Raw genomic sequence first — 12,407 nt, 5'->3', positions numbered from 1 at the left:
AATGTGTTTGCTTTGATGATGTGTATATGTGTGTAGGTGGTGGTTTCTTTCCTCCGCAGTATGATTAAGCTTTGAGACACACACACACACACACACACACACACTAAAACCATAACCAAACTCATCACTAAAAGAGCTTACAACCAAAGCTGAAATAAAGGACATTTCCTGTTTCACATTATATGTTGAATATTCATATTAGGTACTACAGTGGCCTCTCCCCCCTTCCATCAATAGCTGCTCTCAATAATACCCATAAATCCCTTCACCTTTTTTCCTTTAAGTTATTTATATCCAACGGTTCACTCGTAGATGTGAGAGCATGATTTTATACACGTTGATGTGATTTGGTCAGCTGCCAGGCCCTGAGTTTTAATGTAAGGTAGACATTTACGGCAGGATAGTATTTATGCTGGGCTTTCTTCCTCCGTAAGCAGTAATTGATAATTCTCCCTGTATTTGACAAGTCCATTATTTTCAAATACAAGGAGTGTGTGGTGTGTGACTAACCCTTACACCAGACTGGCAGCCCGATCGCAATAAAACAGAGAATCAAGCAGTTTATATTAGCAATAAATTACTGCTTTTATGTTCACGGGGCTGCTATTAGTGATCACCTCAGACACTAATCATGAGCTTCAACGTGTTTTTTTTTTTTTTCGTTATACAGCTAACATTTGGTTTCACAAGTGCCTTTTACCGTGTTCACTTACCGATAAAATATTATCACAATATACTGTGCTGGATTCTTAACTTCTAATAATCAGGTGGATCTGTGAAATAAATCATAAAATCCTGTCATGCCTGAATTATGACAACCTATATCAGGATTTTTTTTTTTTAAAAACAGCTTTTCCACTGTTCTATATATCTTCTGGTGTCTCAATCCAATGTCTCCACGTGGTACACCGCATTTGCTTTAATGAGACCAGAGCTATCCAATTGCGCCAAAGTGGAACGCTATTGAGTTACTGGCTGCCTTTTTACAAATGGCACTCTTGAGTTTACCTCCAGCCAAAGTGTCAGTTACAGTTTTGAACCAGACAGTCCTCCACTCGACTTGAATTTAAATGGGACGTTTGAAATAGCAGTTGTAATGTTGCACGTCACAGTGGCTAATGTTTATATAGCGCTTCTTGCTTGATTCTTCTGCCTCCGACTAAAATAGGCCTGTAGATCGAGCCAACGACGAGTTATTATCGGAAAGTAAATGAGGACGCAACACTAAATGCCACTCATTAGAACAGCTCCAAATTTATACTGCGTGTGTGAATTTTGTCGTTAGGTTGCATTCATTATTAATAAAGAAATTGAAGAAAATGATGACAGTCTACCAAAGTTACGCGGGAAACATAACCTCCTCGATGATAACAATGTCAGTCTGCTGTGTGGTGGGCGTGTCATTTGACAAAAAGGTTGTCAACAGTGACCTAGTTAGCTCATATTTCTGATTCTGAGCATGTATTATCGGCAAGGGCCTTCTTTTCAAATTCAATTGCACAACATTATTGACAACAGCTCTTGCCAATGTAGGCCTGGCTTTATGAATGGCCGGCCTACAGTATTACAAGCGGATCTCTTACTGTATATGAGTGTCTTGGTGTTTGGCAAGCCATCATAATTTTTTTTTATTTGACCGGCGTTTGCCCTTTTTTGTGCTCATGCCCAGTTTGCAGAGAAGTTTGCAGAGTATAAAGAAGCAGCGCGGCTTGCTAAAGAGAAAAGTCAGGAGAAGATGGAAATGTCCACCTCGCCCTCTCAGGTATGTTCAGTCAGTACGCGTCATAACAAACACAAAACATCCTCAAACTTTATACTCAAATATACAAAGCGAACCCTAACCTTATAAAAAACAGATGGATGAATAACAAAAGGCAGATTTATTATGCTGGTTTGTAATTCTTATAAATACTGTATATTGATAAGGATATATTTTTTAAATGCTCTATTTACATATTTACATTTAAACATTTATTTTAACTAGGGGTGTCAAAATGAGTGCGTTAATCTTGAGTTTATTTAAAGTTCCTTTAATGCCACTCATTTTTTAAACACGCGATTAATGACCGCCCCTTACTTAGAAAGCCTGCACTGGGGGAATTCCAGTCGTAACACAGCAGACACATCCACATCAAAATTTAGCAGTAATACATTTAATAATAATGCATATATTTGTGGAGACTGAGGTCAAGTTGTATTTTACAAAATTTTTAAATGTGCAGAATTTTACAAGTTGCCCTCAGCACAAATAAATGTCACACAATTTTTTTACAGTACAGTACATCTTTTTAATTTTAACTACATTTTATGAATTATTATGAAATTACTATAAATGACAAAAAGATGTAGCCATATTTCTATTAGTTTGACATTTTTTCCACTTTTTTGTTAACAAGAGTATGAAAACTATAAAAAAATATATTTTATTGTACATTTAGAACAGATATCAAATTTGTGATTAATCGTGAGTTAACTATTGAAGTCATGCGATTAATTGTGCTAAAAATTTTTTTAGACCACCCTAATTTTAACAATACAGTACAATGGGATTCAAAATAAATTTTTAATCTCACAAAAAAAATGAGAAGAATTCCACATGACTCAGGGAGACATCGACTTTCCCACACTTGAAGAATTTCAGTCAGAAATATTAAACATGTTTAATATTTAAGATTCGACCCAGCCTTTTCGGACAATACAAGTTTTATTGGGATAAATCCACTCTTGACACACCTCAGGAAGAAGGATATTCTTATCGGACAATCTTGCAAGGCATGAGATAGTCGGGTGTTTGACGTCCGGGTCAAGAAAGGGCAAAATCAGGATAAATACAGCACGATTGTCTTAATGCGTGTACCGGGCCTTTGCGCCTGCTCAATACACGTCTAACACTAGTGTAGGTGTAGGCCTCCCTCTTGCAGTTGCAGACTGGCAAACAGTCCAGGATGTGCTCCCCTTCTTGCTTAAAGTCAGCTGCGATAGGCTCCAGCTGACCCGCAAGCCTGGACAGAAGAAGCGGTAGAAAAGGAAGAGGTGGACGTTTCCTCTACCTTCTAATGAAGTGTGTTGCATCCATTTTGATGCTACTGAATATGGTTGCTGGTCTTTTAAAGTGCTTCCCTAACGCTGTTGTCCCCTGGGAGTGTTTAGCTCTTAACTCAGTATAATGGGCAACTTTATATTCATGAACTGAAATAAACAAAGCTCTTCCGGATGACAAGTAGCCTGCATGTGATTTTTTTTTTTTTTTTAATGAAATATTACATAATAGACGTTTGTGGGAGGAAATGAGTGTGATTTAAAGGAGAAATATGTGCTGTAGTTGAAACGTTGTGCCATCATAGTTTTGCCAAGGTCCTCAAATATGTATCAAAGGTTCTTATTTGGTGATAATTTTTTTCCCGACCAACTGACCTCGTGACACATGTGGTCCAGGGTAATCGTTAAAATGTGTAGCTATGTCAGTTTTCTGTCACTTTTTATTTCCTATAATTTTACCAGGGCTACACAATAGCAGTGTATTTAAAAAAAAAAAAAAGTGTAATTTCCTGCATTATAAAAATACATTAAATTCCTATTTTTCACAATTGTTTTACATGGCCCGTTTAAAAATAATAATAATTGCCCATCTCTGTCTTTCAGAATGTGCTCAGCTAGCTTACTTAGCCTAACTTCACTAGTGCCCAGTCTTTTGTATTAGGGACCGCTTTCCAGTAAAGACGTATTTTGGTAAACTGGTGACACCGTGGCACAGCGGCACAGAGTTATATGTCTCAAAAGTGCCGCTCCTGTGACTCGTTTGGCCAACAGCTCATGGCAAATGTTAGCAATAGCCGTTAGCGACTTAGCGGAGCTAGCATAGTCAAGCCAGACGCCCCAACAGTTGTTCATAAGCTACTATGCAATACGCCGCGAGGGTCAATTTCAAAAGAAAGGCGAAACAAGTAAAATACATGAATACAAACACCTTATTTAGCTTTTATTTTGAAGTTGGAGGCAATCGTACAGTAGCAGCTATCTTCACTTCGAATTGAGGCTAGCTTGACTGTAGTCAAGCTGACTGAGCTGCATTATTCGAGTGTGCAAAAGACAGACGTGAATTGGAGCGCAGTATTCAATTTGTCGTGCTCATGCGCACCTGCACACTGCTTATGTTCACCCCTGACTATATTGTTAGCAACAGGCCTTATGGCGCTTCATTATGGAAGGTTGAGGACAATCTAGTGCTGAACCCAGAGGAAATCTCCCTCAATGAACATTTTGGATTTTCATAATAAAGCCTCAATGCAAGGAATTACCCTTTTTTTAAAAAGAGGATGGGGAAATAAAGCCGAGTGTGACATGCTTCTCCCATTAAGCCAAATCCCAAAAGGACTTGACCACTTTGAACGAGAAGCGGGAAGTGTAACATGAGACATAATCTGTCTCTTATCTCTGACTTCCTCCTTGTCCATTAGGGATGCACAATCCAGGCCATTGTGTTAGTGCACTGTGCACCCAGCCGTACGTCCTAATAGTTTTGTTTCATGTATGTGTAATATTTAAATGATTTGTCTCTGCTTGTATGGGACATAAAGATAAGCTGCACTTGTTCAATTTTCCCAGCGTTATATAGCGAGCTATTTAACGACCTATCAGCATGTGCAAGTGCTCGTAAAGAGTTCATCAGTGTTGAAGGCAGCCAAGCTAGCACATACAAACACACCTCCATCATTTCCCCAGTGAACTATTTATGTATATGGGAAATATGATTCATTTATGAGGTTCTCTCCCTTTTTTTTTTGCCTTCTCCTATAATAAAAGACCCCAGAGATTGAGTTTGTTGTTCTAGATTTTTCTGTTGTTGCACAAAGCCTTGATGAAATGTAGCCATGAATTGTGTATGCGCTCCCTTTCAAAAGTATTGCTACAAAAAGTGGAACAGTGAGGCGCATTCTTTTCGAGACGGAAAATATTTGGGTTTCACTTCAAAAGAATAATAGAAGACAAAAGAGCAGAAATTCAGCTTTTTTTCCCCCCCAGGTGCTTACATCTGGATCAGATACGCAAAGATCGCGTCTTTAGTTTGAACTTGCCCTTTTTTCATAAAAAATGTTGGAACATGCTTAAATATGTCCTATTTTATGGAGTATTTAAATATTAAATATATTTGAATATGTACACTCAAGTTCAGATTTGAGTTTTTTCATGGGAGGACTAAATTAAAATTAGGGAGTGTAACCAACATGAAAACCTGAGAGCTGTCTATGAGTGATTTATTTATTTTAATTTGCTCACTATTCAACTAAAATAATTTTTCTCATATTCATCTTTTGATGTCAAACCCAAAGGTTTTCAGTCTACAGCAAAAAATGGGCTAACTTTTTCAGTGTTGAGTGGAATTTCAATGCCCAAATGCCAACATTACATAATTTAACCCCCCCCCCACCCAACACAATTTCAAACAGTTCCCATGAGTCTTAATAATATGCCTAAGAAATGTTTTTGTGATTATACCCCAAGGATCACACTTTAAACTGAGTAACCAATGCCAAGGATGGCTTTTGTTACCATGACAACCAGGGGTGAGGTTAAGCAAGCATAAAAGCATTTTCACTTGAGGACGCAGCACTTCATACTTTAATCAATCAAGTATGCTAATATTTACTCATTGCAGCTTTGCTTACCTTTTGGGTTTGGCATGATAGTGATTCAGACCGTGGCTTGAAAGTGGCAGATCAGATCTTTGTCCAGCCTAGCTTCCAAGTCACGGGTGAGGGAAAAAAAAGTCAGTTTTGTACATCCAACACCGAGTGAAGAAAAAAAATGACTTAAACTGTAAACTTATCTTTCACCTGAAGGAGTCTCCAGCTGGCGAGCTCTCGTCACCTTTGACTCCTGTGACTCCGCCCATGGAAAACATCAACGGCACAGACGACATCTGCGACACGACCCCCAACTCGGACTCCAGACCGGAACCGTCGCAAAACGCGCTGGCCTTCGCTCATAGGTATGTCGCCCACGCCGGCGTCCGCCATGTTGCACCAGACACAGGCGCCCTACTTCCTGTCTTGTCACTTTGAAGCACACAATGTGCACCCCTCCCTTATTTTTATTATTTTTTTGCTTGTATGAGCCATTTTTTCCCCGATGCTGTTGTTGCCATGTCAGCGTGGTGTTAGTGTTCTCCCCCTATTCATCACTGCTTTCTCATATCTTTCCCTTCTAGGGAGCAGTTTAAGACTTGTCGGGTCTGCTCTTTCTGATAGGGCTGTCATTACAAGGCTGACTACTGCTGTAAACAATACAATGAATATCAAAGTTGGGAAAAAAAAAAGACATGCCATGACTTGGACGTGGTGATATTTTTAGTACATTGATTGAACTTTAAAGTGGTTCTCAGGAATCTTTTTTGTTGACAAAATTGTATGTACATTATTTCTTATTTCTTCAATGCATTCTTTTTACATGCAACCTCAATCTAAAGATGTGTGTATTCCACAGTGCATGCCTACTGTTGTATTGTTCCTCTTAGCAGTGGATTATGTTCTTTGTGATAGTACGAATCTGATCCATATCTGATTGAGGTACAGTCATGAGGTTTATGTCCAAAAAGCTGTTGACGACTTGTTTTATAAGACTTATACAAACATAATGTGTGAAGTGGGTGATGGAAAAAAGACAGAATGAAGAAAGGGTGTGAACACACACACACACACACACACACACACACACGCATACACCCCCCCACACACACTCTAAACAATTATAATAAATTGAAGCTTCCAAAACTGATCTGCTCTGTTCTGAGGAATGTATCATTTACTGTCACGTCTCTGTAATCTTGTACCAATCATTTCAATTTCCTCAGTCGTCTGAATTAAAGACATCAATCTCTTAATGTATTATCATTCATTAGTTTCTAATGAGAGTCCATGTTGGAGGCCTTTGTCGGGGATTTAATCATATGTTTCCAAATAGGTTGAATATCCTAAGCGTGAATGATTCGGAATTCCCAGTGTTCCATCATGAATTCTTTATGGCTCCAGAGAAGCTGTGTGCAGTGAGGGCGGCTTGTAGCGAGGCGTGTGTGTGCGCGTGTGTGTGTGTGTGCGTGTGTGTGTGTCTGACTGTTAGTGCTGTGTGCGTGGGAGACAGGCTCCACTTTGGAACTCTGGAAGTGGAAGCAAACCTCTGTCTTTTCTCATTTTTGAGGCATATGCAAAAAGGATAGCTGAAATATTCTACCCCTGTCTTTATTATTATTATTATTATTATTATTATTATTATTATTATTATTATTATTATGTGTTGCACTGAAAAAAAGTGTCTGTTGGATTTACATTAAAAAGTGTATTGTAGATGTTGGTTGTACGCATTTCACCAACATGAATATTGTTTTATTTTGTGCAATGATCATATTGGTAAAACGTGATTCATTATGTGTGCAACCAAAAAAGTAAATCCAACAGGCTTTTATTTTAAGTGCCAGGAGTTTATAATGGTGACCGAAAAACACTTAGCAGGCTATTACTGTGTGATACTGTGATGTGCTTATAAAATGGCACGGAAACACAAATAATTAGTCATCTATTTTAAAAGTTTTAACTAGTTAAGACCAGAATTACACATACGCTGGTATATATATATATATATATATATATATATATATATATATATTTATTTATTTATTTATTATTATTTAAAGCTGTTGAAAATTAAAGAAGAGAAACAATTCTTGATATAGTGTTTGAAAATAATTTATATGGCAATTATTTTAAAATATCTTGTTGACTTCTAACCTAATCTATAGCAGTGGTGTCCGCGGCATATGCTAAAAATGACATTTGACGCTGTCCACAGGGGCTAGTTTAAAAAGAATGCTGGAAGCGGGCAGAGTGAGAAGGGAGGGTATCAAAAAATAGGTGCCAATACTACTAATAAGATGGTTAAAGAAGCACTATGGAACTTTTCAACCTTAATAAAATATTTTCATAACTCTTCTGATGAAACATCCATTTAAAACTATCTTTGCCATGGCCTGAGGGGGTCTGTATAATTATTTTACTGGCATTGAGCAACCTTGAGGAGAGTGGTCGGAACACTGCCACACATAAAACTACAAATGTGCTAACCGCTTTATGGCATACGTCGCTTCTCTTATTCCCCTTCCGTTACAAAGACGGAAGCCAATTTGAATGTCGACGCACGATAACTGCTATCATGGCAGAAGATGAAAAACAACTGTAAAGTTTTTTTCTGAGGAGACAAAAAAGAAAAAGGAAAGCTACCCGGATAAAAGGACAGTCAAGGATCAACATTGGCCCGTATTTCACTCTTTGGCGTGAACTCAAAAATGACGCTATGCGTTTGTCCTCATGGCTAATGTGGTCTTCCTTCAGGCATAACATTACCACTTTTGTCCATATGGCGCCGCCATAATCAACGTAAATTGAAAGATCCTTAGTGTTGCCTTAATATACTCTAGCGCTTTTCTAGTGGCTAGTTTTTTTCCTTGTCGCATCCACTTTTTGCTTGGCAGAGGTAATAAATTTCAATTTACTCAAGGGCTGACAAAAAACTGGCCTAAACTGAACAACTCTGTGCTGTTCAACTAGTCAGAGAAATAAGAAGGAAATAACTGTAAAGCAACACAACAAAGATTAGTCTGTAAAATCATTTTATTTCTACACAATGAATAAGTGAATCACTGCTCTGTATTAAATATATCTTTAGAAGGAAAGACAGCTGCCCCTTGCCGCCAATGTAGATCCACCATTGGTTGAATTGATAGCGAAAAGAGACGAGTTGTGTACTTTTTTTAACTTCTGTGCGTAAACCGGCACTCCTTTGGTGATTTTGTGCGCTAAACCTTGTGTGTGTAATCTGATTATTTTTGGGGATGGGGGGTGGGGGGGTTGCAAGCGTAGGCCCTTGCGCGTGGGTGCTCGGGACAGAGACAGCAAGCGGAGGATGACAGACGGCTTTTATAGCGCTTGATGTTTCGGCGGTGGTCTTGAGCGAACGGGGGCGTTGCGTATGCCAAACGTCACGGCGCCGTGAGCGCCTTCCTCCGCTGCTGCCATGGCAACTGCTCCTTGAAGGCGCATCGGTGAGGGGGAAGAAGTAACCTGACGGTGCTGCAACGTCAGCCAGCGCACGTGTGATGCGGAAAAAAGCTCCGGAATCACACACATTGAGTTGATTTCTAACCCTAAAGCACAAAACAACATCATGGTTTATTCGGGGGTTATGGAATTGAAGCAGTGGGTGCAAACTAGCTAAACAATCAAAATTAATTATTAAAAAAAAAGAAAATCGTACTGTACTTTGAGCCACATCGTAGAAGTAACAGCTCACAAAAACTTTAACAGCCAAATAATGGTCAACTTTAAAAACGATTTGAGGATGACTCGGTTACAAGCAAAACATAATACAACAGAGTAGTAGATTAGCACAACTAATGTAAAGCAGACAACTTACCGTCCACGTGACCCCAAAATTCAACCTCCAGTCAAACTCATTCAAACGCTCATCTCCGCCATCTTTCTCCACTTATTTTTCCATCGCTCGCATTTGCCTTCTCCATCCGCGTCCGTGTTCACTTCTTGACGTCTCGCCTGCTCTCCTGCTCTCCGAGCGCTTGTGTGGGGTTTATACATTGACGTGCTTTGGTGACAGCATGTGTGTGTGTGTGTGTGTGTGTCTGTCAGTTCATAAGTGTAGGATGGCGTGTCGTTTGCCTCCTATGCGTCACACACAGACACGCTTGCACTCGGAGAGGGGGCGGCTGTTGTGTAAGAAGTGAAGGCGCCGTAGGAGTGTAGAGTGAATTAGATGAGGGATTTTTCTTCTTTACTGCTCACAGAGTGGGTGCCATTGGACATGGTGGAAATCTGCATGTACATCTGCATGTACATCTGCATCTGCATCTGTGTGTGTTTGTGATGACGGAGAAGTGCAAAAGAAGCTAACGCTGTTGGGCAAATACAGGCATAAACTTTCTTGATGTGTAATGGCCTTAAAGGGGGAAGTCAATAATATTTTCTTATATGTGACCTCACTAGTCTAAACAGGACATTCTGATTAATATTACATTAGTGGAATATGAGTTATGCAGCAAAATCCAATCGTTTTTTTACCTGTCTCAGGGGGTGGCCATTTTGCCACTTGTTGCCGATTGAATGACATCACAGGGGAAGTCAACCTTAAACATTTCTTGACAATAATATGTTATATGTGACCTCACTGGTCTAAACATGACATTATGGTTAATATTACATTAGGGGAATATGAGTTATGCAGCAAAATCCAGTGGTTTTAATCCGTCTCAGGGGGCGGCCATTTGCCACTTGCTGTCGGCTGAAAATGACATCACAGCTGCTCGTGGCTCAGGCAACGACCAATCACAGCTCACCTGTTTTCTGAAGCTGACTGTGAGTAGTTGTTACCTGAGACCTGAGCAACTGTGATGTCATCTTCAGTAGACAGCAAGTGGCAAAATGGCCGCCTTCTGATATTGATAAAACTGCTGGATTTTGCTGCTTAACTCATACTCCACTAATATTAACCAGAATACCGTATTTAGACTAGTGGGGCTGCATTGAACATATCATATAATAATTTAGGGGGGGGGGGGGGTTGACTTCCCCTTTAATGTTTACTTTACCTGCCTTCATGACACCAGGAAGGTAGCGTAGCACCTGCATTCTGCATTTCTCACTGATCACAGTAGACTAATACTGGCAACAACAACAAAATCCATAAACTGAGTAAAATCAACTTCGATACCGAGGCGAGACCCTTTAAAACTCATTCACTGCCATTGGCGGCTATAGACGTCAAAAATTCATTTGAACTATTTCTATTAGTTTAACATTTTTTTCCACTTTTGTTAACAAGAGTAGGAAAACCTAGAATTGTTTTTATTGTACATTTAGAACAGATACAAATCTTGTGATTAATTATGAGTTAACTCATGAAGTCATGCAATTAATTGTGATTAAAAAATGTAATCGCCTGACGCCCCAAATAATGTTTTTTTTTTTTTTTTTAATTAATTCATTGCCATTGACGACTATAGACGTCAAAAATTAATTTCAACTATTTCTATTAGTTTAACATTTTTTTCCACTTCTATTAACAAGAGTATGAAAACCTTTTGGAACAGATATAGAATTTGTGATTAATCGTGAGTTAACTATTGAAAGCATGCGATTCATTACAATTAAAAATGTTAATTGCCTGTCGCCCCTAATTTTTAACAATCTTTTTTTTATTATTATGAATTCATGGCAGTGAATGAGTTAAAAGTGGTCTCGAGGTCGAGACCAATCTTGAGAACTACAACACTACTCTTAGTCATGAACGTCAATCATTCACTTTCTCCCCCGATCGCACTCATCTTCTCATGGAGTTTGATCAGATTAGGCCTCCGACTGACTGCGGCTATAATCTCAGATTACAGTCGATTTGTCCGATAGCTACGAGATGGGCGAGATGGCTTCCGGTCCGGTCTTGGTGCCGACTGCAGTCTTTGTGAGGATGGCTGAATTGGTGAATGTTGATGGCTGTGTGGGTGAATGGATGATTGAATGATGGTTAATTGAGTAGGTGGATGGATTGATCAATAGATAAAGGTGTGTAGATGAAGTTGATGATGGATTAACAGATGACAGATGGACGATAGAATGAAAGAAAATTGGTGTCAGTTTGCGATTGTGTCTTGCAGCCCGGCCATGACAAAACACTGGGAAGCCGAGTTGGAGGCACTGAAGGGGAACAATGCCAAGCTAACAGCAGCTCTGCTGGAGTCCACTGCCAACGTCAAACAGTGGAAACAACAACTGGCTGCCTACCAGGAGGAGGCCGAGAGACTACACAAACGAGTAAGCGGGGGGGGCCACATGTATGCGAGGTGGCTTGTTCTTTTTGCTGCGCGAAATATATTTGGTGCCAAAATGAAGCGCTCAACATGAGAGGCTTGGAGGAGAAAGTGATAGACGAGTTTTGGCGTTCAGATGAAAGAAGCGCTTGTTGCGATAATGATCCATTTCAATCCTCAACTTTGTCCTTTTAGGTGACAGAACTCGAATGCCAGAGCAACCAAAGCCCGGCCATCAAATCTCAGAAGACAGAACTCAACCAAACCATCGAGGAACTGGAGGCAACCCTGAGGGACAAAGAAGAGGCGAGTTTGTGTCCGAGGCAGCACTTTACACTCCTGTATTACACCATTTTAACCTATCTTGTGGTTTTCCAGGAAATGGAAAAGCTAAAAGAAGAATTGGAAAACATGAATGACCTCATGGAGCAGAAAGACACCCTCGCCCAGAAACTTGATGTGAGCCCTCGTCCGTTTGATTTATTTATTTATTTATTTATTTATTTACACTGGTCATGTCCCAAATGTGCCAGCGACAATCTTG

At 39.6% G+C, this 12,407-nt stretch overlaps 1 protein-coding gene and 1 long non-coding RNA gene across 3 annotated transcripts in view; one reads left to right on the top strand and one right to left on the bottom strand.

The window, feature by feature from the left end:
• The window catches only part of homer1b (homer scaffold protein 1b), a 33,708-nt gene that overhangs the window by 15,291 nt on the left and 6,010 nt on the right, over nucleotides 1–12,407 (top strand). For both annotated transcript variants that reach the window (XM_086076459.1, XM_086076460.1), the window contains 5 exons: nucleotides 1,670–1,762; nucleotides 5,841–5,989; nucleotides 11,711–11,867; nucleotides 12,059–12,169; nucleotides 12,242–12,322. In XM_086076459.1, coding sequence (XP_085932585.1) covers nucleotides 1,670–1,762; nucleotides 5,841–5,989; nucleotides 11,711–11,867; nucleotides 12,059–12,169; nucleotides 12,242–12,322 — 591 coding nt within the window. The remainder of the gene's footprint in view (nucleotides 1–1,669; nucleotides 1,763–5,840; nucleotides 5,990–11,710; nucleotides 11,868–12,058; nucleotides 12,170–12,241; nucleotides 12,323–12,407) is intronic.
• On the bottom strand, nucleotides 8,643–9,738 carry LOC147173788 (uncharacterized). The gene is made up of 2 exons (XR_015094873.1): nucleotides 9,463–9,738; nucleotides 8,643–9,193 (listed from the first exon to the last, which is right to left on the bottom strand). It is a non-coding gene; the product is annotated as an uncharacterized LOC147173788 (long non-coding RNA).

This window comes from Leptonotus elevatus, chromosome 5 (genome assembly GCF_054856555.1).
Source record: "Leptonotus elevatus isolate MCC_2025b chromosome 5, RoL_Lele_1.0, whole genome shotgun sequence".
NCBI classification, from domain to species: domain Eukaryota; kingdom Metazoa; phylum Chordata; class Actinopteri; order Syngnathiformes; family Syngnathidae; genus Leptonotus; species Leptonotus elevatus.
Note: the sequence above shows the minus strand (reverse complement) of the source record. Positions and strands in the feature narration are given on the sequence as shown.